Genomic DNA, 26,544 nt, shown 5'->3' on the forward strand with positions numbered 1-26,544 from the left:
CTGAGAACGAACGGAACGGTCTGCTAAAACGAATATGATTATGTAGTTTCTTTCTAACTTTCTTTAAAGCCTTACCTTTTGTTTGAAAAGCAAGCTGCATATTATAATAATAATACACACTGATGCAGTTGCAGAGGAAGAAGAAGAAGAAGAAGAAACGCGCTTTTAAAGTCGTACAGTGTGGTCCTCGCGATACACCGCACCGCAACCCGTGACGTACATGACAAACAGGAAGTGAGTTGCTGTTATTTCTGCTACTTCCAGTTTTTTTACCCCCCCTCTCGGGTAGACAAATAATATTTACACTTTTTCGGCTAAACCATGTCTCAGGATCCGTGGTAAGTGGATCTGCATCATTCTTTGCATTTTTCAAAATATCTGTGCAGCTCGAATTAGCTTGATATTTGCCTGGCTGTGCTTGTGTGAGCTGAAGTAGCTAGCTGCTAACAACAACAAGCCAAACAGATCAGAATTCCTTTCGCTTGCTTTTGTATGAGAGAATAAATAGGTGGGAATAACTATATGAAGGAAGCAAAAGACAGTTTGAATGTTTTCACTTCCTTCTCATTTAGCTGAATCGATTAGCAGTATGTACGTGATATGATTCCAGTGGATTGGCATGGTTGTTTTTTTTTTTTTTTTTTTTTTTTTTTTTTCTTTTTTAAAAAAAAAACAACTTTGTCAGTTGTGGAAAAAAATGGGCCCTGTCTGGCCTGTCAGAAAGTGCCACCACATTGTCGTTTTGACATATACCACCTCTGTCCTTACCTTTCATGATGATTCCTATGCCGGTTTGCTTCATGTTCAGCCATGGCAGGATGACCAGGGCAGTGTGACCATCACATGACTAGAGTTCATTTCTGAGCCATGAGCACCAAGGCCCAAGGCTTGTGATCTGGATTTCCGTTTGTGATCTGGATTGAAAACTATCCGTAGGTTCAGCGGAGACACGTCTACACTTGCATTTTTTTCATTTCGCTGACACCTTTGTTCAAGACAGCTTACGGTCCTACGTAATCAACTCCATATCCATTGATAGAGCTGGGTATTGTTAGTGTATCAGTTCAGGGTGAGTACCTTCATTAAGGGTCCTACAGCAGGAGTGGAGCTTTAAACTAATGTCCTTCAGATTGTGAGGCAACAGCTCTGCAACTGCATCAGCTGTTACCCTCACCTACCTCATAACCTTTTCCGAATCCATGCCTCCCCAACACATGAATGTATGGATATAGTTTTTGGCCTCACCTTTCAACAAGTTGTAACAGAACATTTGTATGCCCACTCAGTTGAGATACAATAATGAATGTAATCCCATATGTCTACTTAAAACAAAGTGCCTAATGTACAAATGTTAATAACTGTCTGCAGTGTGTTTCATTGTTTTGATGTGTTTGCTAATTACTGTCAGCCACTTGTTTCAGGCTGCAGAATTATGATGCCACCTGTCGCCTTGCCCAAGAGATCGCAGAAAATATCCATGAGAGGAACAAGCTGCAGAGAAATGGCGGGAACCCCGCCAAGGTGAATGGGTGCATGTGATATAAGGAATAAACATGACTTTGTCTTAGGTCTTTGAAGACATGTTTCATTTGGAATGAACTCCCTCAGAAATGCTGAATCACCCCCGCAGAATTCAGGAAGGGTCTTAAAAGACACTTCTTGGACCATTTCTTTCCTGATCCCCTGACAGCTGTAAAAATTTGTTTAATGTCATCTACTGTGGTTGTGTAGCATATATTTGCTATTGGAATTTCACTTTTATAGGAATATACTCAAATACCTCCTTTGTGCTAACATATGGTATCAAAAAAACTCTGAGCTGTACTTCACTTGGGAGAAAAGTGTCTGCCAAATGAATAAATGTAAAATGTAAATGTAAACAAGGTGTGCTTTAATAATCACCTGATAGTATTGAAAGCTCTTCCTCTGTTGTTGAATTAATTTTTTGTAAATGTGCTGTCTTCTGTCTTTTTTCCAGTTCAACATGTCTCTTCGAGCTTCACTACAAAAGCTAAAGCAGCAGATAGCCCAGCTAAGAGAGACTTTGCTCCGAGCTACATCTTCCCGTCGCATGTATCTTTAAAAAAATCCATGTATTTCCAGTAAAGTGCTGTAGTCAGAATTACTTATTTACAACATTGGGATTGAATTTATGTTGGTTTTAATTTACTATAGTGCACCATTCTGATTTTATGCATAGTTTTAACTCATATCTGCCTTTGAAATGTTGGCAACTTTTTTTCTATGGAACGAAAATGAGAACCTATGCATATGTAATTAGCTTTGTTGTCCTTTAGGTGGCACTGTTTTTTTAAAATTGCAGTTACCCAGCTGCACAGTTACAATAACCTATTAAAATATAGTTTTATATTTATAACTTTACGTTTATAAATGTAACACTTTATAATTTTTTCTATTTTCCATGGTTTCAGGGCATAATTCTCATATTTAAAAATGTAAAGATATGGTGCCTTGATGACCATCATTTTCATATTAGTTTTTTGCATAGTGAGCGGTGTTTGTCTCCATAGTTCATGGTATTGTTATTGTCATTATGGAAGACTGAATTAATCCCTTAATGTAACTAAAACCACAGAATGCAATCAGAATCGGACAGAAGGCAGAACCTTGTGGATGATCTTGTTACACGAGAAAAGCAGCTCAATGCCACATTCAGGGGTGATGCCACAGAACCGGAGTCATCAAGGTAATTAGAGTAATTGAGTCTTTGATCTTCTGCTGTACGTTTTTACAGCATGATGGGTGACTAGTCAATATATTTTCCGAATCTGTTAATTTGCTTTTTGAGCTATTAAGTGTATATATATATAATGTTCCTCAGTGGGTGGACTCGTTGAACATGTATTTTGAGTGATCTGTAGCAGGCTCGATTGCTTTGTTTTTCCTTACAATACTCCACATGGTGTTTTGAAAAGATGTCATTAATGATCGCTATGGACAGCTGCAGAAGTTGCCTGGTGTTAAGATCCCCTTCTTACTGACCCAGCCTGACCTGCTCTAAAAGCGGATGTCCCTGTGCCTTTCAAAGTAGCTGACTTTTGAATTATTTCATTCATTAAGTGTCCTGCGCCAACGATCACACACTTGGCACCTCCTGGAAATGAGCATGGGGGGTTTTTTCAGAAACACAACTTGAACCCAAGTTTATAGTTTAACACCGTTCACTGAGCTCACATCCTCTCATGGGCGGTTTAAGTAAGGAGCAGTATGCCATCAGCTATATCCTGTGTACATATTATTCTTAATCTAAGTGACAGCTTTGTACTGTTGCTTAGGAACCGGCTAGTCTTTATTTTGTATTGAACCTGACCCAAGTGCCATGAATTTGGACAGGAAAGGAAGTGTAGTTGAGTCGCAGTGGCTTGGACATCCTCTGTTGTTTTCATTTCGAAGCCCCTTCAGTCTAACACTACTGTACTGTTTAAAGAAGCTAATGCAAAAAATCTAAAACGGATCAATGTTACTTTTACCTATTGTGCCAAGACAGGAATAAATAAGGGTGTGTTGGAAGCGCGGTGATTAGTGCTGTTCTTTTGCACTCCAAGGACCTAGGTTTGAATTACTGTTCCTGCTGTTGCACCCTTGAGCGCGATGCTTACTCTGAATTTGTCCAGTTAAAATTACCCTGGTGTAAATGGGTAAATCATTGAAAGCAGTTCAGAATGAAAGCATAGAATTATAGTTTGCTTTGGAGAAACACATCAGCTAAATGGGGGGAAAAAAAAAAAATATAGCGCTTATTTGCCTTTATGAAATGGCAGATGCTCTGTAGAAAGCTCAAGAATTGTCTTATCCTTTTAAATCTTTTAAAAGCTACAGTCAGCTACAACTTTTATTAGCTACAGTCAACTAGAATGTATTTTGTACTTATATCCGCAGTTAAAACTCCATTCCTTCACCAGAGACATTACATTCTTGTTTTATTAGCAGTGCTTAAAGAAACCTCTTCCATCAATGACATGGAGATTCTTGATTATGCGTTTTGCAAGTGTTTTAAGCTGGTCAGATGAATGTATTTTGGTGTATTTGCTGGGAGGGTCCTACTCAGTGTGTGGTCTTTGTCTGGCGGTGGAATTAGCTGTGCGTGAATAATCTAAGCTTTTCATTTTTAAACCGGTGGCAGCCAAAAGTGGGCTTACCATATTCACAGACTAATACATTCTTGAATGTCATGCCCTTAATCAAGTAAAAAGGGACATGGCACCTGTTTTCCAAAGTTGGAACTCCCAGCCTTCCCTGTTTCAACATTAGTCTACTTTAACATTTGATCACCGCACCATTAGTTGTAAGAAAGCAAATATCCTCCTCAGATTCAAGCCCTGTTTTCCGGCGACCATAGCAGCGTGATCGTTTTTCTGAGCTCCGCTTGATTGACTTGGCCAACTTAAGTGGATGGTTAATTGGATAAACTTTAATCTTCACGCTACTAACCTTGAGAGTTCAGAGGTGCTGTAGGAAACGGAGAGGTGCCCAGCATTAAGGAAGTTACCAAACATGTCAGAAAGATTAGCATTGACTAGCAACCTCTTGACAGGGATCGCTGGTAGATTAGCAGCAACTGGGTGCAGGAAAAAGTCTGCACTGATAATAGCATTAAAATGCCTCAGTTGGGTCTTCCTCCAAAATAGGGAGAAATATTTAAACTTCAGCAAAGGTGAGCAACCCCTGTTAGTGCCAAGTAGCACAGCCTGAACTAAAAACAACAGAAGGAAATATATGATCAGTTTAATGAAGACCTGTCTCTTTAATCTCCACAAGGTGTTAATAAAAATTAGTAGTGGGCAGCGTTGGGGTGCCCATTATTGCAAAAATACATATACTTTTCTTGCTAGCAAGTACCAATAATTTCCCAGTAATCAGAGGTGGCTAGCAGTGAGTCCCATTCACTCACTTATGAGTTACATTTGCATTTAATACTCACATACTTACTTGTACTGAAGCAGATTTCTAAACAGACTATAGTGTTCAGAGTAGTTTTCGAGAAAGATGCTTTTTACTGTGACCCAAGTATATTTGAAAATAAAAGAAATGTACTGTTAGCACGTTACATTCATATCACTTTCAGCCTCTTACTTTTGAGTTGTTCACATGTAATGTTTGAATGTTCTCTCCCTTTTCCTACCAACAGTAGTGACATCTCTTCACTCTCAGCTCACTTGTTCCATGGATTATACTGGCTGCTGTTGGCTGTCATTTGCAGTTTTCCCTTTAACCGGTCAAGTGTAAACAGAACTTTTACCAGCGAGTCTTGAGCAGCGGCCAGTTAAATGTTTCAGACGTTGACTATGCTTTCAGGTTTGGGAGATTGAGAATCGTGAAACATTAAATAGTGGAAATAGGTTAAGGCAGCACAGTGGCACAACAGGTAGCACCATCCCTCACAATTCCTGTGTTGTGAAATTAAATCTGTGTTTGAATCTCGCTGATACTCTGTGGAGTCCTCCTTGTTAACGTGAGTTTCTTCTGGGTGCTCTGGTTTCCACAGTTCGAAGAATTGGCTATAGTTTGCGTTGCATTTGTCCTGAATGTGTGAATTATTCTTCATAGTTTAGTGTATCTGGTATTATAAGCTGCTTTAGAGAAGTGTGTCAGCTAAATACTTATTGTCCATAGTGTGTGTGTGTGTGTGTGGGATAGCCTTGTGATTGACTGGCTCCTCATCCACAGTGTACCCTGTGTTTCCAAATTTTCCTGCGGATAACTCCAGTGCTGTATTGGACAAGTTTATTGATAAATATTAATAGCATCAGTCAATATGCTTTTTTTTTCTTTCACAAACTTGCTTCTAGTGATGTGCATAGTTATAAATTCTTTCATGGATTTGTGGTAAGAAATATTAAAGCAAATGGGAAATAAGAGGGCAGAGTGGAGAAAACATGGGAACTTTCCACCTAGTACATCTCGTGCCAGGTGCCCTGCATCATTGAAGTAGGGTAAATATTTCGGAAGACTTGGCACAGAGCCCGAGGAAATGGCAACCTATAACACATCAGACCCCCATGGCAAACCTGATCTGTTTGCAATTTCCTCTCTAAACTGTGTATGCAGAAACACTCCCCTTGAACTCAGCTATGTGGCAACAAAGTTTCAGCCATCGTCATTCCAGTTATTTCAGTGTTTCTCTTTGTCTGATTTTTTTTTTTTTTTTTTGTGGCATAAAATGTCTTGCTTTGCACCGCGTATTTGTTACAGCAGTACAGTTGATGGCTTCATGGAATATTTCCAGATGGGATACAATTTGAAATGTTGAAGAAGACCATAAGATGTAACTGGCTCCTTCAGCATGAAGTCTTCCACACTATGGCTATCATGTCAGTGTATGCAAATAAAAGTCTGTAAAAATTCTAGGTTTGTCAGTGCAAGGATTATATGGAACAACTTTGTATGTAAAAAGGAGACATAATTTTATTCCCTTGTTTTTTTTTTTTTAAAAATGAGTATCAAAGTTCTCAAGAAGCAATGTTAGAAGGAAGCAGAACTAGTCCATTGTTCACTTCTTTCTTTAATCTAAAAAAAGGTAAAATTATTGACTGATTCCACTTTGTGCTTAAGTAATTGTCTGCTTTTTATTATGCCTTTCCCAGCATGCTGCATTTCATGAATTTTTAGTCCCAGAAAACTACAGAGGAGTGTTGAGCCACGTTTGTAACTTGTAACTTAACTAATTAGTGTCACTGTGTTGGTATGGATTTATGTTTATGTCTGCAGTTAAATGAACCACAGTATAGGACAGGATAGGATAATATTTTATTACCTCCTACAGGGAAATTCACAGTTCTGCTGACGTAGTATGACATGATCTCATTAATAAATCCATTGTATTTCTAACATAACTGAAAAGACATATACTTGTAACCTGAGGGATTCAGGTTTTAGTCCAAGCTTTTATACTACTGCTTGAGTACCCTTGAGCAAAGTACTGAATTGCACAGTAGAAATACCAAGTTGCATAAATAGGTCAAGTACTAGAAGCTTTTTAAAATAATAATAATAATAATAATAATAATAATAATAATAATAATTTTTACATAACCAATAGGTGGCGCAATGCTCTTGAGTTTATGTTTTTTCCAAGGCTATTCCTGACTTCAGAGGACTTTCAGCTCTTGTTGGCCAGACAGTTTCAGGGTTTGGATACAGATTTTCTTAATTAGCATAAGAATAGCATAAAACCACATAACATTCTTAATACAACACCACAGACCTCTCTTATTATGCAGCTCTGACGGTGTTAGCCTGCGCCCTGCAGCTGATTATCTAGTGCTGTTTACAGCGAGCCTTCTCTTTTCAGCGCATAAAACTCGCTGCCTCTTTCAGAAGATGTCGAGAGGCCTAAGTAAACATCATGTGATCTTTTGGGAGAAATGTTATTTGTTGTTCCAAAGGTATAAAATACAATTTCTTGAGTGCTCTGCATAAATATTCAAAGAAACATAAGTGTCACAGATGTGGTCGATTTAACAAACTGCACCAGCGCGCCCGTCTGCGTCGTGCGCTCGCAGGCTCGACGTGTTTATTTCCGTTAGGGAAGTCAACAGGGTCTGTTTATTCAGCCTGCGTGGTTTGCTGCTGATTGACAGCTATGTGCTAGGTATGCAGTGCAGCATCGTGTGACGGACGCCCTGTGTTGTTCTCTGATGCTCCACAGGTCGACCCTGATGATGGGGGCAGGGGAGCAGGGGGCCCCAGTGAACCCATGGCTAATCGATGAGCCAGACGAGACCCGTGGCCTAGGCTTCGGAGAGATCAAGCAGCAGCAGCAGCGCATCATTGAAGGTGAGGAGGCGCCAGGGCACTCGTACAAGATGGCAACAACTGTTCTGATGCTCACCTCGGAGCAGAGAGTCCTGCTGGACCTGTTACAGCAGAAGTTCCCCTAAACCACAGATGAGTCCTTCATTCATCAAGTCCACTTGTGCATCAAGGCTAATTTCGCAACACTCCTCCATCATAACGTCTCCATAGTGGTTTCTCATATAACCACTGTCAGCGAAAAGCTAGTACTTCAGATAGTTCTCCTTCCAGCAGCAGAAACCCCTTTACACATTTAAGCCACACAGGGCCAGCATGTGGCAGAGTGGTTAAAGCATTTGCCTTACATTTACTTTTATTCATTTAGCAGACACTTTTCTCCAAAGCAGTGTACAACTCACAGAAAAATACAATGAGTGCATTACGATGCAGACGCGTGATTCTAAAGCACAGTTAATTTACTTTCCACGTTATGAACCAATCTTATATCACACGAGTAGCTACAGAAAGGTTTATCCAAATAATCGGCAATTCCTAGTCACATTTTTTTTTTAAAATCCTTTACATCACTAGCTGCATGAAAGTTTATTCGTTATTCAACAGTTTCAATCAGAAGGCCCAGGTTAAAATCTCTGTTTCTATTGTAGGACCCTTAAGCAAGGTTCTTAGCCTGAATCTTCCCAGTAACAATTTCCCAGCTCTATAAATAGTTAGATATTTCTAAGTAGCTTAACTTTGTAAATTAACAATAATAATAATGATAATAGTTCTTGTGGTATCATGTGGTGAGTTTGTAAAAAGAGTTGGGCCCTCCTGTCCCTTACCTCATGTGGCAATAAGCAGTGGCTCTGACTTAGCAGGGAGCTTCAGAGAAGCTAGCTGGAAGACAGTTACTGTGGGGACCTTATGCTGAAAGCTGAACATGCCTTAAGTGTAGAGCACTGTCTGAGCTAGTGTTTGTACCGCACTCCCACCCTTGATGTCTAGATAACTGTCTTTCTCAGCACTGACTGTGAAGGTAAAAGCCCCAGACTCTTCTACTCGGGGCAAAGTGCAACATGACTCATCAGTGTCAGAACTGAAGCACAACACCACCACACTCCATTCCCAAATTGTTGTATTATGAAATCATAACACAGGAAATTGGTTCCTACTTCCAAATGACTTGTTTAAGGAGGATTTTAAAAATTGTTTTTATTCTCCCTTCTGGAGTTTAATAAAAAAAAAAAAAAAAAAAAAGACCCACCTTCCTTGTCCCCAGCCACATTCTCACACATTTTCAGACAGTCATGTCTGCAGTGCCAGCTCTGAGACCCTCCAAGGAGCAGTGGCCCTCTGTTCTGACTCTTTGTGGGGCCTGAGGCTTATTGGAGTGGGGCTGCTGGTGCCGTGCAACCATCAACGTCCACAAGTGGAAGTCTGCAGATTAGAGGTTTTTTATAGCTTGACTAACAGGGAAATGGAAGCTATACAACAAGGCCCGGTACCAGTTATCTGGGGTTTAAAGGACGATAGTGTATGACATGAGAAAATTTACTCAGCATTGTTTCCTACATTACTTTCTTCTTGTGCTAGGTATACTTAACTGTGTGTGTCGGTGTATATTTGTGTATACACAATCAGTCTAGAAAGTATTCCACCCTAGACTACCACACTTTGCTATGTTACAACTGAATGTTACAACAAATTTCAGTTCTTTTTCTTTGTATGGTAAACCAATCATAACTTTTATGATTGACCATAATAACTTTTATACACACCGTCTGAAATTGCTTGTCCCAAGCGGGGTCGCGGCGAACCAGAGTCTAACCCGGCAACATAGAGCGCAAGGCTGGAGGGGGGACACACACACCCAGGACGGTATGCCAGTCTGGCACAAGGCACCCCAAGCAGGAATCGAACCCCAGACCCACCAGAGAACAGGCACAGGCCAAACCCGCCACGCCACCACGCCCCCTACTAACTTTTATTATTAAAGTAAGTACAAATACACAACGGAAAAATCCCACTTTAAAAAATATTAACCCCCTTAGCATTTAGTGTCATCAAAAAACACAGCCTTAGTCTGTCTTCATTTCCAGTTGAAAAATTTGTTGGTGGGAATCCATCTCTGTACTTGCACTGTTTTTACTGAATTCACCTGTCCTTGTAAAGTTAAATACACCTGTCTGCTTGAGATCACAGTTCTGGCCATTGCACACAAAGCACTATGAAGACAAAAGGAGCTTCCTCAGTAGCTGAGGAACAGAGTTGATGACAAACACAAGTCAGGTGAGGGATATAATAGGATTTCAAAGGTGCTGGGAACTCCAAGGAAAGCAGTTAAATCAATATCAGGTAATAGAGGACACACAAAACTACGCAGAATCTTAAAAGAACAAGTAATCCCCCAAAACCCACAGCTGAGCAAGAAAATTGACCAGAAAAGCAGTTGAAAGACTTAAAACAACTCTTAAAGATTTGCAGCATGTTGCAAATGAGATGGGAGAAATTGAGTCAGTTAACAGTTGCTCAGGTACTCCACCAGTGTGGACCGCATGGTGGAGTAGTGAGGGATTGAATTTAGAAAATTTAATTTCCAAAAAAAGCATGTAGCAGCCTCTAAGGGTTTGTGAAAAAGAGTTCTGTGGTATGATGAGACAAAAATGTAGTTACTTGGTCTTAATGCTAAGTACTATGTGTGGTGAAAAGAGCAAATCTTATCATTTACAAAACACAATCTCTACATTAAAGTATGGTGGTGGCAGCATTATGCTATGGGGTTGCTTTTCATTGGCAGGGAATGGTAGGCTTGTCAAAACACAGGTTAAAATTGATGGAGCAAGATATTGAGACATAATGGAGCAAACTTGTACAGTCTTGAAAAAAATATGAAACTGGGACAGCTTCAACAAGTCACTGACCCCTTTCTCAGAGCAAAGGTGAAAGTGAAACTCCTTCAGTGGTCCAGTCAAATTCCTGAGTTAAATCCAACACAAAATCTATTGCAGGAAATAAAAATTGTTGTACACTGTTATTCCACAGATAACCTGCAACAGTTGCAACAATTTTGCAAGGAAGAGTGGGAAAATTAAACTGTTAAAATGCTAAAAACTGGTTACCACAAAAGACTTGAATCTGTAATTGTTGTGAAAAGGGCAAAAACTAAAGAGGGGCGAATATTTTTTAATTTTACATTTTTACAGTTTTATTCACCTTTCTAATAAAAGTGATTATGCTTAATCAAAATGTTAAGTATGTTTTGTTTTAACTTTTAGTTGTAACACAGGAAGTTGTGGTAGCAGTCTGGGGGGGGTTAGAATGTTTTCTGAACCCACTGTGTGTGTGTGTGTGTGTGTGTGTGTGTGTGTGTGTGTGTGTGTGTGTGTGTGTGTGTATCACAGGTGGACTGAATGTTGTGCATCAGATGGCATTTAAGCTTATGCACTGGATTGTTATGATTTTTAGAATGCCACTGATGTAGCTCTAATTGCAGCTGTAACATGTCGTCTGTGCAGCGTTGGCAATGTGTATACTTTCTCTACTGAAATATTACATTCCTCATCACAGTTTATAGTGAGACATGTGCAGGATTTCAGTGAAGTGTTTTGTTACTAGATCATCTCATGGTCTGCTGACCTTTCTACTGAAGCGCCCCTATTTGTCTGCCCACAGAACAGGATGCGGGACTGGATGTCCTGGCGGCTGTCATCAGCAGACAGAAGCAGATGGGTCAGGAGATCGGCAATGAACTGGACGAGCAGAATGGTGAGGATGGCTCAAGGAGCAATATGAAGGGGACTGAAGTTATTGTTGTATATTAATTGCCTATATAGCAACTGGTTTCCTGAATCAAACATGAGCGTTGTCTTTGCTGAGTTGGATGTTCAGGAAATGTGCCCAGCAATATTTGGGAGTCCTTTGCAAGCTGTACCTTTGCTACAAGTTCATTGCTAAGACACAAGAACTGAAGTACTCCCAGATTTTATTATGGTACACCTTAAATTTCACTGTCAACAAAAACAATGCTGGGATGTGTTAATGAAGTCCTTCCCAGGCTACCCATGGAGCAACCCTTCTGACAGCATTCTCCGTGTTGTTAGACTGCTATGTGTTGTCTTCCCAAAATATTTAACAAGGATTTCTTTCATAGGCCCAGCTTGCAGGCACCAGACTTATTTATGCATTATGGAGGGAATCCCAGGAGCGCTTAGCAGCTGTAGAGGCAGGAGTTGTGGGGATTTCTGACCAGTGCTGGCGCGCTCCCTGAGCAGGTGACAGTCTTTAAACACTGAGGGGTGCATCAAGAGCCAAGGCCAGTGATACCAGCAATGGAAGAGTACAGCTCCGAGTTCATGAGTTCCCCATTGCTTTTCTTGGACACCCTGCCCCACAGTGCCACAGTTCTAGAGGCCACATAATTACAACCTGCTATTCCACTAAATGGTGCTTTTCTTTCTGCTTCATGTGTAAAAGTGACGACATGATTGGTGTTTGCCCCCAAAGAGCCTGAATTTTGCTGTTTGGGTTCCCATCTAGACCAGGCCGCCTTCTTGGGTCTCAGAACCTGTTGAAATAGCAGCGATGTCATGCTCTGCATATTCATAAGCAAACTTTATGTAAACCTATGCATATTTATATGCATTGTTATGTGAAGCCTTTGTTTATTTTAGATTGGCCATTCCAGGTTAGGTAAGATGACTTGGTAATACTGTGTCCCTGGCTCACCACAAACAAATTTTAGGTTCGTATAGCAGAACGTAACCTTCCCGTCAAACTAAACTAATTAATCCTGCTCTGGGAATCAGAGGGGCTTGGCTCACATTGGCCTTTAATGGTCCATCCCAGTCAGGGAAAGTGGTACGCCTGATTATTTTAGCCTGTTCTCCACTTACCTTATTTAGCATGAGTATCACTTTCTAGTGCTGCGATGTGTTTTTTCCTTTTGAAATGTGTGTATATATATAAATATATATATATGTGTGTGTGTGTGTGTGTATGATGTCATTGTTTCCAATAACAAGTTCCTGGGACAGCGATGTGGAACCTGTAACTGAGAATGAGGAGTTTTTAGCAGCAAGGGAAAGAGAAGGAATGAGATGGAAAGTGATGGAAAGCCAAGTGTTTGATGATGGGCATGCTCTCCACCGTGCGATTCCTCTGAAGCAGGATACATGCTGGCTCAGCCAGTTTCCCAGCTGCGCTGCTGCATTTCACGAGAGGTGGAACCTGCTTAATCCAGGCTTTTGCAGCTCAGCAACAATTCTTAGCATGCAGCGCCTTCTCTGAACTTTCTTGAAGAGGGCCCCGCAGAAGGAGAATGTAGGGTTTCTGCTTTCTGTGTTGCTTCAGGTTCTAGAACATCTCAAATTTGTCTGCACCATGACCAAATTTACAGTGCTCCCCCATGAGGTCATGCGGGTTCATTCAGTAGTGCAAAGCAGTTATTTACAAAGCCAGTCCTGCTTTCATCTAACCTTCCACAAGTGACTCATTTGATGCTGTGGTCCTGAGGTGTGAGGCAGGTGAAATGAGTAGATGGTGAGTTGCACTGATGCTGATGAGCTCTGGGTAACTGTAGGTGCAGGGTCTCCCTGCCTGATTTGCAGCTTTAGCCTCTGGGGGGGACCAGTGAATGAAAGTGGAGGGATCGCCACCGTTGAGCACGCTCTGCTGGAGCTGATCCGAGCCACGGCTGCTTGAGAGACGGCGTGGTGACAAATTTATAGTGTGTAAGTGTTTGGAGTCACCCACACACCTATGGCCCCAGGACCACCGCATGTGATATATGTTCCCAGTAAGCATATGCACTTTCTGCATGGAAATGATTGACGGTCCTCTTTTTCCACTCATTTTAATATAAGGCACTTTTTACATCTGTGCTGAGTTTAAAGTTTTTCTTCATTAAATACTTTCATTATGTCACCTGCTGCTTTGGAATGTTTGCTTTGGTAGAAATGGTATTTCATATTTGTAAAAAATGAGTACATTTGCAAGGTCAAATAGTGTGGCACAACCACAGATGAGATGAAAGCAGACAAGGACGGAGAACCTTCTTTCATTTCTTCCAGAACCCCGCATTTACATCACTTGTAATTTTTTCCATGGAGCACTGGAATGTACCGGTTCCCCTTCTGTGCATTTCTATAAATAGGCTGAGAGCTTGGGGTAGATGCAAGGGTGGTGGTGTTCTCTGTTGCCCTTCAGACCTCTGCATGACCAGGGCTGCAGATACCTCCTAGTTTGGGAAGAAGCTGTGGCTGAGGGTGACTGTGAAGATTGATTGGAATGAGGTCCCTGGGCTGCCACTCAGCTCCATGCTGTACGCTACAATGCAGCCCCACGAAACTGCTTGTGTTCATAAGTAACCGGCCTTGTACCCTCAGACTTCCCTCTGTTTTTTTCCTTGTCAACACCGTGCATAGATAAACTTCACAGCACAATTGTACACCAGGTAGTGCTGATGCTCCACACCTCTTTGCAGTACCTTCAAATATAGCTGAAGAGTTATTGTGTTTTACCCATGTTTACATGGGGTTCCCGCATTTGCTTTGGTTTGATTTCAAAAGACATTTCAGGCGAGCTGGTGACAGTAACTTGCCTGCTGTGTGTGTGTGTGTGTGTGTGTGTGTGTGTGTGTGTGTGTGTGTGTGTGTTACATTACATTGTTATATGAATAAGTCAATTATTGTGGATTGTTTAGTAAAATACCTCTAGCAATGTATGTCATCTTAGATGCAGGTGTCAGCTGAGTACAATGTTATAGTTTTTCATATTAAAAGCATTATTAGTTTTTGTCTGTTAAAATCCTAACTTCTAAATTATACTTCTAATCTGTTGATTGTAGCTGTAAAGTAGATGTGCTTGGTTTCTCTGTTTCATACAGAGTCCTTCATCTTCACTCCATACTTTTATGAGGCCCATTAATGCTCTGGCATGATAGGATTGTTAGATTAATTTGTCTGGGTTATGCATGTTCTCTCTCCTGTTTCGTGTTATTTTGCCAACACTGATACCCTTTCGAGATGGACATTAAGATCCCCCAGCACATGTACTATTCATTGGAGTTGGTCATTATGGTTTGGATTACCACCCTACCTCATTCTTTTTTCATAAATACGCTTTGCTATTACAGAATGGGTTTGGGCATTGCAACGGTGACCTTTGTTCAACCCACCTTGCTTTGCTCATAATGCTACCTGGACCGTGCTATAGCCTCTTTTCTTTGTGTTCACATTATTTTATTATGAGACAATATTTTGCCAGTATCTGTTAAAAGTGAACTCATTCTGAGCAGGAAAGATCAGTGTCACTTTGTTTGGATTTGGGCTGCTCTGCTGGGCATTTGGGGATAAGGTCCTGAAAGAAATATAAAATACCCCTGCCTTGTAAAAGTTTAAAAAAAAAAAGTTTACATAGTATAACCTTCAATACTGAAGCCCAGCAAGCCAGTGTCGGCAAAGACCCATACGTTAGCCATGTCACTTTTGGAGACTGAATTTACACAGTGCAGAAAATGACTGCATGTTGAAAGAAATGAAGTATCATTGGTTGCGTGTGAGAGCAGTATTTGGAGAACTAGGGCCTGTTTTAATCTTGGGGGGAGGAAGCTGCAGCCTTCAGGTTCCCGCCAGATCATTGTCCCTCAACCGGATCAGCAGTTTCAGTCTGGGCCCTAATTAGCTACAAATAAACACTGGACTTGGGAAAGTGTTTATTATGCAGGAAGACAGAGACGTCATTGGCGGGCTGTCCCTCCGCGGACCAGCGGGGTCCCGGTCGCCGCTTCAGCAACAGCCATCAGAACAAATAAACTGTGCTAATGGTTGCGCTCAGCAGCCAGATGAAGCAGCAGGTTGATTAATGGTTCCCCTTCCTTGTTGCAGCTGGCCTCTGCCGTTTAATACGACATCTCTATCGACGGGCCTCCAGGGCGTCAGAAACACCGGTGTCAGTGCCATTGTTGTTGTTCTTGCTGTTCACCAAACCGCACTGTCAGTGTGGGTTCTGTGTTGATCCACTGCAGTTATACTCAAAACTGGCTGAACCAGAGTTATTTCAGTGTGGTTGTTCAGTCATGAGCCAAATGGCAATTTTTTAACCTCATCATTGCTTACTTTGGCTTTCTTTTAAAACAGCTTTCCAGGAAGAGAGGGAAAAATAGTTATTGCTGTATTGTACTGTTTTTGCTTTTGCTGTGTGCTTTTCTTCCTGTTTCATCTGCCCTGGCAGTAAAGATTGACATTTTCATGCATCCAGAGGAAAGCATCCTGCTGCACTCTGTCAGGTTGTGCTGGACATTATGGAGATCGCATCGCAATATTGACTGTACCTGCAGCTGTGTGTGAACTGATTCTTAAACAGCTCTCCTTGTTTGGGGGACCAGTGACTTGAACGTAAACAGTAATAATGCTTTAACGCAGTAATAATCATGTGTTTGTTCCATGGCTTTTTCTGTCTGTGGCTGATGGAGTAGAACAAACGGCGTCTTGCAGACTGACAAAGACAGAAGAAGGATTTACTAAGTTAGGGGGCCAGACTCTGGTTTGGCACAGTAGGACTATGGAGGGATCCATCATGCAGCATCTCTTTGCTGTTCGGCAGCGTGCGCTTCTGTTACAGTTCCTGAGGGCTTTGATTTGGGTGGCCGCTGTGACGAATGAACACCCAGTCAGTGTGGGTGAGAGTGTGTACGGGAAGGAGAAGAGAGGAAGGATTTGTATGCAGATGGCTTCATCAATCATGACTTTTACGATATGCACAAATGGCCTAGCTCTATTCATCAGGTTGTTTCTCCGGAAGCTCCCCAGTGCCGTTTTTTTGTAGCAGTGTAGCTTTCAGATCTAGATTAGTGCAGTGCAGAAAGAGATGTCAGGGGCTCAGTCTGGCTGGTGTACAAACTGTTACGGCTAGTGTGAAAACAAAGTAATACCCTGAACTGCGATAACACTGACTCATTGGTTCTGCTGTTCAGGTTTAACTTCTACTTGAGGAGATTGCTTGACAAACCCAAACAGAGTACTACCATTGTTTCGTATACTATTAAGGCTTTCATGCTCTGCGATCTATTGGGTATATTGAGGTTACCAGTAATGTAGTAAACAATCATGACGCCTTGAATATACTCATGGTGTATTCAGTGCACATTTCCTGACAAACTTGGATATGATCTGCTGTCCTAAGAGAACTTTTTCAGGGTCTGAAAAAAATAAATCCTGTGCAGGACAACAGTGACACTGTAGCACAGAGGTAAAACTCTTATTGATGGTGAAATAGCTGTGTTTACCTGTGGCACATTGTGGGTTTCAGTTTTGCTCTGTACATCCTTGATTAACCACATGAATTTCCAGTCATCATCTGGAGCAAAAGAGGCTCACATTGTCAGACAATGGAGGCAGTTCCAGATGCCACATAGGCGCGATTTTTCCCATTGCATACTGATGGGCTAGAGAGGGAGTGGAGTGCGGAGCCTGATGTTTCTGTTGCACTTCCTGTCGTTATTAATACAGAAAGACACACTTTTAGGCATTCGTGCTGGAGAATTCAGCACCTGCCCTTGCTGTCACGTGTGAATTCATAAACATTAAAGACTTCAGGATGAGTAAATAGACCTCCTTGTTTAGCGCTCATGTAAATATTCATGTAATATAAATGAGATGATAGTTTAAATGCACTGTATTTTCAAAATACACAAAGGAATGTGGTACAGCAGACCTAATGAGGTTGTGGGCTTCAGTTGTTTAAAATGAAACACTGCATAATGGGGTGCGGAGTTGCATGTGTGTGAGACCGACCAGGGAGAAGGAGATCAGTATGAATTCTTATACGGTCTGGCCTTTTTGCTGTATAAGTCTTTGGCAGGCACCTTTGCTAGACTAGCTGGTGTGCCCCTGGGTTCAAATGACCCTGAGTCTGCACTTGGCAGTCCAGTACAAAGGGTGTTTGTGGCAGTTTGTGCTTGGAATGGCTAAATAAAAACCTCCATTCCAGAATATTTAACTGGCATGCATTATTCAGCAAACGGGTATGTATTCAGAAGTACGGTCAGCAAAAAATATCTACTGTTACAAGATTGCACCTCATTCTTGCCCCTCTAAAAAAGAGACAATGCTCTGGATACTGTGCTGGTGAAGGAAAGCTGTGTATTAGTTCAGATCTGTATGTGTAAATGATCTCTCTCTGCTGCTTTGGATTCAAAGATAAGATGAACAGCTCTGAAAAATCTAACAAGAAGGTTCGAGAAAACCCAGGGACACTTCTGCACACCTTTCCAGTGGCTTTGGATCCTTAAACCATGAAATGAGGAGGCTATAATAACCCAAGAATGGGTACTTTTTAAGACGTTTTGCACTGAGTGAAAAAGTCAAAACGGCACATGGTCAAGAGTTTCTGTTCTGGAGGATGTCACATAAGTTTAGCACTCGATCCACGTTGGTGTATCATTCTAATGTGCTGTAGTCCACATTCAAATCTGTCATCTGCAATGAATCTCTTGTATACAGTTGTGATGGATAATATCAGAGATGTTTTTCAGGGCTTTGCATTACCCAGCAGCTCCTGCAGCAACTGCCCTGTGTTTGGTCACCAGGAATATTACAGTAAAGACACCCTACGGTCCCATCATTAGGCATCATGCACCTTAATGCTGAGGTTTAGTGTGTTCAGCAGATGCCTGTCAGCGGACTCTCTTGTCAAAGTGTCGGGCCCACGTGGGGGTTATCCTGCACCTCCAGCTCTTCCAGCTTGTCCACCACAATCACTTGCATGTTTTGCCTGCCAATGGGACAGTAGATCGCATCCAGATGTGCACACGGTGGGAGAGATTCTCCCCATCAGTGATGGTCTTGCACCCATTTTATTCAGAGAAAATAAAAAGGGTTAATATGCGGGTAATGGAGAGGATGCGTAATGTGTAAGAATGATGTTGCGTACATGTCCTCTTGTGTTTACTGTTTTTCAGGAGGAGCTATTGCTTGTAAGCATAAAATTGCTTTGTGATTTGTTTTTGACATGAGCGGCATGTGAATTCAAAATGTGCCACATTGCGTTGTATTTATTACTTTTGCTCAGGGTCACTGGTGTAATGGGAAGCAGTGGATTTTCTAGTGTGTTCTCCATTTACTGCTCATCGTTAATACTGTCTTATTTTTGTATACCTGTTGGTTAATCTACAAGTGGCTGCTTGTTAATGTATAGCTACTAGTAAGTGTCTGTCTGTTTCCAATTAGATTTGGGTTGTCTCTTTTGTTTACCTTTAGCCAGGTTTGAAAGCAAAGGAATGCCTGCGCTTTTCTTTCCCCCCACTCTCCCTAAATAGCATGTGGGGGCTGACAGGGTTAAACTCTTGATCCCTTTTGTTCACATAGCCATGTCACCGTTATTACTTTTTTTGAGGAGTGTTACCTAACGCTGGTGGTATTTAAGTCATTAAGCTACAGCCCGGCCCTTGCATCTGAATATCTGGCTGTAATTTTCCCCTGGAGGAGGTTGCGGACTGCTCTGGAGGGAAGGGTTTGCCACGAATGAGCTTTGCAATTTCTCTTGGCAGTTTCTCCCCTCTAGTAGTGAAAGGATTCCCAGCCATTATATTACACCTTGGACCGTTCTAAGTTGGCCAGTGGCAGCTGTGATCGACAGTGGTAATGAATCCCCCCACTCATGTTTATTTAGCTAGTCTTACAGCTTGTGTACTTGGGCCGCTGCAACTGACTTTTACCCACAGCACATATTTGCAACATCAGTCGTCTCTCAGCACTAGTGGAGCACCTGTTTCACATTCTGCAGGTTTTGAAAAAAGGAAAGGAGACTGTATGCTCTTGTCATCAAGCAGTGTTGTGAATACCGTTGTAGCATTCAGGACGTTTGTAAGGGCTTTCTGAACATGTGCCGAATTGTTACCACACTCTTCCCACCGTCCTCTCCTTTCTTGAACATTTTTTCTGTCAATCTGCACTTCGTTGACATCTTAGTGTGGGACTTCTCCTTTGCACATTAAGAGGAGTTACAAGACTTAGTCATCCAATATGACGAAGTTATAGCGCCTGCTCTGGTCTCTTATTTTTTTGTCTGCTAAATGCTAGTTTCACTAATTGGGATTTGTCTTTGACTGGGATAATTGGTCTTGCTAAATGTTTTTCAATAATCCACAGTCACTTCTTTATGGTGACTGATAGAGGGTGAGTCTTTTAAGGTGTTGGTTGAGAACCATGTTATTAGTAGGACACACCACAAGAGCTGGTTGGTTTTTCAACAGAGTCTGATAGCCTTTCCTCCTGATGCTAGTGTATCCATTGTTCTGAGAAAACTTGTTGTTCAGGATGTTGAGTTTAAACATTGAGCTTTGCTTTTGTTTTGCACATGTTTGTTACCAATCTAGGAGACATAGTATGTCTTTCTTCTTTTGCCCCAGGAGGGATGGAAGGCATAGGCTGCCAACAAGGTCTCTCCAGGCATCCCTAAGAGCTGAGTTGTCATGAAGTTCCCTTGTTGGCGTTTCTGTAGCTGGCAAGGTTTTTACGGTGTGGGTTAGCTAGCCCTGTGCCCAACCCTCCTCCTTTCTTAGCTGGACTTAAGACTGTCCATAGTGGAGTTTGTAGTACGTAGAAAATGGAGGGGCATGGGAGGAGCACATAAGCTATCAAAGAACCCTGATAGGTGCATGGTTTCTGACTGGCTGATCAGTTTGCAACTACCTTGATCCTTTGCTATTCACCTTTTTTTGGGTTTCTGGATGTGTTCAACCTATCTGCGGCATGAGCTCCTTACCCCTCGTAGATGGCGTCAGAATCCACGTGCTGGTTGATGAATCTGGTCTGGAGGATCAAGCTTCCAGAAACTCCATACTTTGTCTGTAGCTGGGTCAGATGAAAACCTTTACCTTTTCCCAACTGGAGGTGTGTCACTTATTTCCTATTTACTATTTTTTAGGTTCATGTGTTCAGAGGGTTGTACAAAGTACTAGTCAGTTAAAATGTAGCGCACTGGACAAATTGCAGTTGCAGAGTGTATGTGCTCCAAGTGCAGCTGACACACCACAGTTACAATAACACTTTGACAAAATGTCAAACAGCAAATAACTGAACCCAGATCAGCCTGAGATTGACATTCTGAAGGAAGGTGCTGATTGAAAGCTTTAGGTAAAAGAGCCTAGTTCTGCTTGCTCTGCTGCAAGACTTGTTGCAGATATCAGACCTGGGCTGTGGACAGAGGACTTCATCTGATTCACTCATTTGCTAAATTTTGTTGTGGAATCTGGCTCGCCTGGCTAGATCTTGTACACTTTCACACATTTGTCAGTTTAGTCACGTTCTATTTTTTTTAGTGCTTGAGGCTGCTGGGTTTAAGTCCTCTTGTCCCAATGGAGGAAGGTGGTTCTGATTCTGCTGCAGTGTTAATGTACCTGTACAACTTTGGGACTCCTGGGCATCACACTGATGCTGATAAAAATGAAGCAAAGAAGATGGTAAAAAACACTTCAGATTTAAATTGATACTATGGAAGCAGGTGATTTGAAACCTTGGTGATCCCCAAAGCACGAGACGCTTTATAACGCATTGGCATTAGCAGCGTGATGGAAAGACAAGTGGCATAACTGTCTCAAAACCTGTAAACCCCAGGGCTCTTTGTTGGGATATTTATCATGCTGAAGGAGATGGAGTAAAAAAAATTTTGTTTGTTAAAGGGAGAAATGGGTGAACACAGGTGCCTGAGCTCCTAGTGAAGGTCCTTGAAATGCTCAATAAGGACATTTTTTGTCTAACTGTTGTGTCATTTGACATGCTTACTGTGCCTAAAATTCACAAAACAAATCCTGCGGATTAAGAGCAGCAAATGCCAATGTTAGCAGAACTTCCATGTCCAAGCCTGCTTTTGTACTTAACAAAATATTTCCTTTTTTTGTTGAGTGTGGAGAGCTGTTTTGTTTTGCGGTTCTTCTATTTATTCAGCTCGCATAAACACAGTGCTGCTTTGATCTGTCATCTCAGAAACCAAACTTTTTGTTCATGTCCCCCAAATCTTTTACTTCAAAGCAGGGCGAGCGGGTAGCATTAACCAGGTCAGTATGATGGCCCACTGGCTGTGTGGTGCCCAGATGGAGTTGTGCGGCACCATCTGAGAGGTATGATGACCTCTTCCTTTTGTGAATCACCTTCATTTTGATTTATAGCTTACCGGAAATGTTTTGTACACTTCCCCCCCACATTATTGCATTCAAACTGAAATTTGCTGGCTTAAGTTCCAGAGTTTTCAGTTTTGGTTTTCAGGAGCAAGGTTCTAAATCTGAGTTGGTTGGATAATATGCATCTGTACATATAAAACTTTAGGCAGCGTTGCAATTCTTTACTACATTACTGCGAAAGCTGTTTTGTACCTAAATATATAACTGTGGGTGAATGCGCCATTCCATTTGTACGGGCTTCGTTGCACATTGGTCTTGCCTAGTCCTTACATGTTCACAGCTGCATTCTCTGTTCGGAACTGTGTTTCGGCTGGGGAAGTTGCTGGAGCGTCCATCCACCAGTGGGCATTCTAGGAGATGCCATCGTGTCTCTGGGGCACAGGCTACAGTGGGACCTGCTAAAGACAGTGCAGCACAGATGAGGTCATGATGCCTCTATTTGAATTTGTTCATTTGCTTTAAATCCCAGAGAGGGTTTTGTTTTCAGTTAGCCCTCACCCAACCTCAGTTTCAGTTTGTTAACCGCTTGCCACAATCTCATTTTTCTCACAGTCAGCGGAGAACACCTGCAGTTACTGCTGGACGCATTGCTCTTCTGAGCTGCTGAATGAAATTAGGGGGATTGAAAAACATTTGTATGATTGCTATTAAAAGTTGATAAAAACCCAAGCTGAACACTGGCAGTGTGTTGTCCGTAGCAGTTATGAGTATTTTAATTTGACTAAACAATTAAAAACTAGACATTTACATTTATTTATTTTGATGACACTTTACTCCAAAATGACTTACAGTTAAGGTGTATATGATGATTTACCCATTTGTACAGCTGTATGGATTCAGTAACTTGCTCAAGGGTGCTACAGCAGGAGGTGGGATTCAGATGTGCAAAGTTGGTACAAAGTGCAGGGTAGCAACTCTAACCACTATCACTTCTACAATAAAAATTGTGATATGTTTAGTCGTTTTTATGTTGTTTTTAAGGGGGGGTGCGGTGGCGCAGTGGGCTTGGCTGGGTCCCACTCTGTGGTGGGTCTGGGGTTCGAGTCCTGCTTGGGGTGCCTTGCGATGGACTGATGTCCTGTCCTGGGCGTGTCCCTTCCCGATCCAAGCATACACCCTGTGTTGCCAGGTTAGGCTCCGGTTCACCATGACCCTGCTTAAGACAAGCGGTTTCAGACTGTGTGTGTGTATGTGTGTATGATGATGTTTTCATATGTAAAGTTTAGTTTTGCATTTTTCCTTTGTAAGAAGGAGAATGATATGTTTTATATCCATGGACTGGGTTGCCAGTTTTTTGTTAGAAGTTAGATGGTCACCTGTTAGTTGAGGTATATCTAACTGAAACGTGCCTTTACAGGTATATCAAAACTATCACATAAAACTCATTAACTCCAGGTGGGCCGATGTTTAAATTGACACATGATAGATCATTTCTGCCAATTTCACGACTGACATCCTTAAGCATCATGGGATCGGTTTGTGGCCAGTTTGCCACCTTTAAATTATTTATTTTTTGCAACAGACTGCAGCGTGAGTTATACGAGCCTCCTATTTTTCTAATGTCATCACGATAGCTCTCCATTCCCCTTCACCTCTAAACCCTTTCTGGAGTCACTGTTTGTCCCGCAGTGAGTTTGCAGGTTCGATTCCTATCTCCAGCTATAGTACCTTTGAGTGTGGATGCCCCTCTCCGCACCTCTTTTCAGCTCTCCTTCGTTCCTCTTGCCCTCCTCTAGCCCCGACCCAGACGCCGCTTCTGGTCCTTTCTTATTCTTCAGCTTTGCCAAGATCAAGGAGTCCCTCTCAAGGAAGGGTGGCATCTCCATCAGAACTGTGAGAGAGGGAACAAGGAACGGAGGGAAGGGTAGGATGAGTGAAGAAATTCAGATTACAACTGCATATATTCACTCACCAGCAGTTCTGGAAAAACTTTAGTGTGGGAAAGAAACCTTCAAAATGAATAAACTCAAGTCATTAAGACAGTTAAGTGGTACAGATGGTAGTGTAGTGGTTAGCTTTTAATCTGAAGATGTCTGGTTTTAATCTCTCCTAGTGCTCTTGTGCTCTTGAGCAAAGTACTTATTGCTCCAGTAAAATTACTCAGTTGTATAAATGGCTAAATAATTGTAAGTAACTTAAACTTGTAAGTTACTCTGGGTAAAAGCATCTGCTACATGAATTAATGTTGATTTTGTAAATCTGTGAGTGCATGCATCAGTATTTAGCTGACGCTTTTCTCCAAAGTGATTTACAGTGTTAATCTGCTCACAGTTATTTACCCATTTATACAGCCAGGTAATTTTGTAGTTGTATGCATATTTGATTGTGTGCCAATATTTCTCAGTCTGTTCTGTATGTGTATTTGATTTCAGTTTAAGGAGTTTCCAGGTCTTGCTGATTAGTCAGTTGCAGTTGCCTGGTTGACACTGGAAGCGCAGAGCAGAGGAAGTGACCCCTCTCCTAGAGAGGAGTCCTGCTCCCAGTGTTGATAGGAAGTTGTTTCAGGTGGTACATATGCAAACGTTTTCACTGGCTGCGACCAACCTGTCAAGCTCAGTATTACCTCGCTGCCACTCCCCCCTGCCCCATGCACCCGACTATAGGTGTGTGTGGGGCCCTGATTCCACAACCTGTGCCATAAAATGGTGGATTCCAGCAGGAAATATATTCATATATTGCACATTCTGAACCGGTCAATCTCATGGGGTACCGTTTAGAAAAATGTTGAAATAACACCTGCTCAAGGAAGTATGTTGTACGTACATGCTTTTTTTCCCCTCCCCAAATTCCATCATTTCTGTTTTGCAAGAATGCACACTAGTACAATGTGGTTTTAGTTTACTGTGGTATATCATCATATGTGAAAGCTGAAAAACCATGGTACTCTTCAGAGTGAATTTACTTACCTTGGAACTCATATGTGAAGTATAATCCACATTAATCAAGTTTATCTTACAAGTAAATATGCACACTCTCTAAATGTTTTTCAGGTGATCATTGTATGACAGACCACTAGTTTTGTAATGTTGTCATGAAAAGAAGGGAGAGTATGCAAACAGTATATTCCTGCGTCCCGGTCAGTCGTTTTCCTTGTACTTGTTTTGTTCAAATTATTTGAATAACTAATGAATTTTTTTCACATTATTCTGAACAGCTGAGTTGAGCTGAGGGCCAAATTTGATTTGGTACAAGTAAGTGGCAGGAAGGAGGTCCTCTATTTTATTTATTTATTTATTTATTTTTTTTTTACAGACTACCAAGACCTACGTAGTCAAAATTATGAGCTTGTAGATTCTCAGTCTTGACTCCACTGTGGTGGAACAAACTCCCTCTGTTCCTTAGAACTGCTGAGTTCTTTCCGGCATTCAAGAAGGGTCTCAAAACTCATCTCTTTAGCACCCAATTCTCTCCTGAGCTCCTGATAATTTTGTAAGTTTGTCCTTCACCACTTGTTCCTTTAACCTATGTATTTTCCTATTCATATCTCACTTCTGTAGACAACTGATAGGAAAATAGCAGTACCAAACAAACAGTGTTTAAGTGCTGTGTCTTTTGTGAGATTCCCTTTTTGATCTATACATCTACTAAAAAATGTCTGCTAAATGAACAACTGTAAATACGGTGTCCTGTCCACTCTCAGCATAATTTTTGATCATCCTGACCCTGATCTGACAGGCAGGCACTTGGCAGCCTGTATCCTTGACACACTTAACTACACTCTCACCTTGATGGTGATAGTGGTGCGGGTCGCTGTGTTCCCAACGGCCCACTCGAGTCATTCTCAGTGGAGCAGGACTACGGTCATAGAGCTATACATCCTCCTCCGTGTTACATCTGTGAGCACACAGGGCCAGGGCCCTACGATCTCATGGAAAATGCAGGAAATCACACTTGGCAGACAGAGCTGGCACTGATTCCCTTCTCTGGCCTTGTTCTCCTTACCCTCTCTTTATTGACGCCATTGCCACTCGTTTGGGACGGTAGCTGTCCCTTGTTTAGAAAATATGGCCCATGTTGTGACGTGACCTTGTCACTCCACTTTCCGGAAGGGACATGAGGAAATGGCTACTGCCAACAGGATATCCATTTCACGCCTTCAAGTTGTTTTTCCCCCACTTTTCATTTTGCTTCAGCCCAGGTCTCCTTTCCAGGAGTGCTGGAGTTGGCATGCATAGTGGGAGAGCGGTGGTATAATGAGGGTGACTTCTCAATTGGGAAGGGCAGCCAGGGGAGGAAGGTCAGCTCCCAAATGGCCAGGCAGGTGCGTGCCGGGTTACAGGTCTCGGCAGCAGATCAAAGTGGTCCTGGAACTGTGTGGGGTCAGCACCATCTCTAGCCTTGTAAACCGCCCCACCAGTCCTCGGCACCCCCAGCTGGGGAACATAAATTGGTACTGATGTGTTTTGGTTTTGAAAAATCCACAACCTGTTTGTTTTTTATTTCCAAATTCTGTGCATGGCTTTTACAGAGAGTCTACACCTAACACATGGATGCTGAAGGTACACCATACAGTAGCAGGTTTGAAAAATGTGTTCTTTAAAACCACTGCTTTTTTGTATTTTCTCACTTTTTAGCACTTCAATTTTTCATCATTGGCCAGTCAGTGAACTCTA

General features: G+C 41.8%; 1 protein-coding gene across 1 annotated transcript in view; it reads left to right on the plus strand.

Moving 5' to 3' along the window:
* The first annotated feature begins 228 nt into the window (after positions 1–228).
* The window catches only part of stx8 (syntaxin 8), a 43,954-nt gene continuing 17,638 nt past the window's right edge, over positions 229–26,544 (plus strand). The window contains exons 1-6 of the mRNA XM_018762144.2: positions 229–338; positions 1,422–1,521; positions 1,979–2,073; positions 2,597–2,707; positions 7,670–7,797; positions 11,428–11,520. Coding sequence (XP_018617660.1) covers positions 322–338; positions 1,422–1,521; positions 1,979–2,073; positions 2,597–2,707; positions 7,670–7,797; positions 11,428–11,520 — 544 coding nt within the window. The 5' untranslated portion in view covers positions 229–321. The remainder of the gene's footprint in view (positions 339–1,421; positions 1,522–1,978; positions 2,074–2,596; positions 2,708–7,669; positions 7,798–11,427; positions 11,521–26,544) is intronic.

This window comes from Scleropages formosus, chromosome 20 (assembly GCF_900964775.1).
Source record: "Scleropages formosus chromosome 20, fSclFor1.1, whole genome shotgun sequence".
NCBI lineage: Eukaryota > Metazoa > Chordata > Actinopteri > Osteoglossiformes > Osteoglossidae > Scleropages > Scleropages formosus.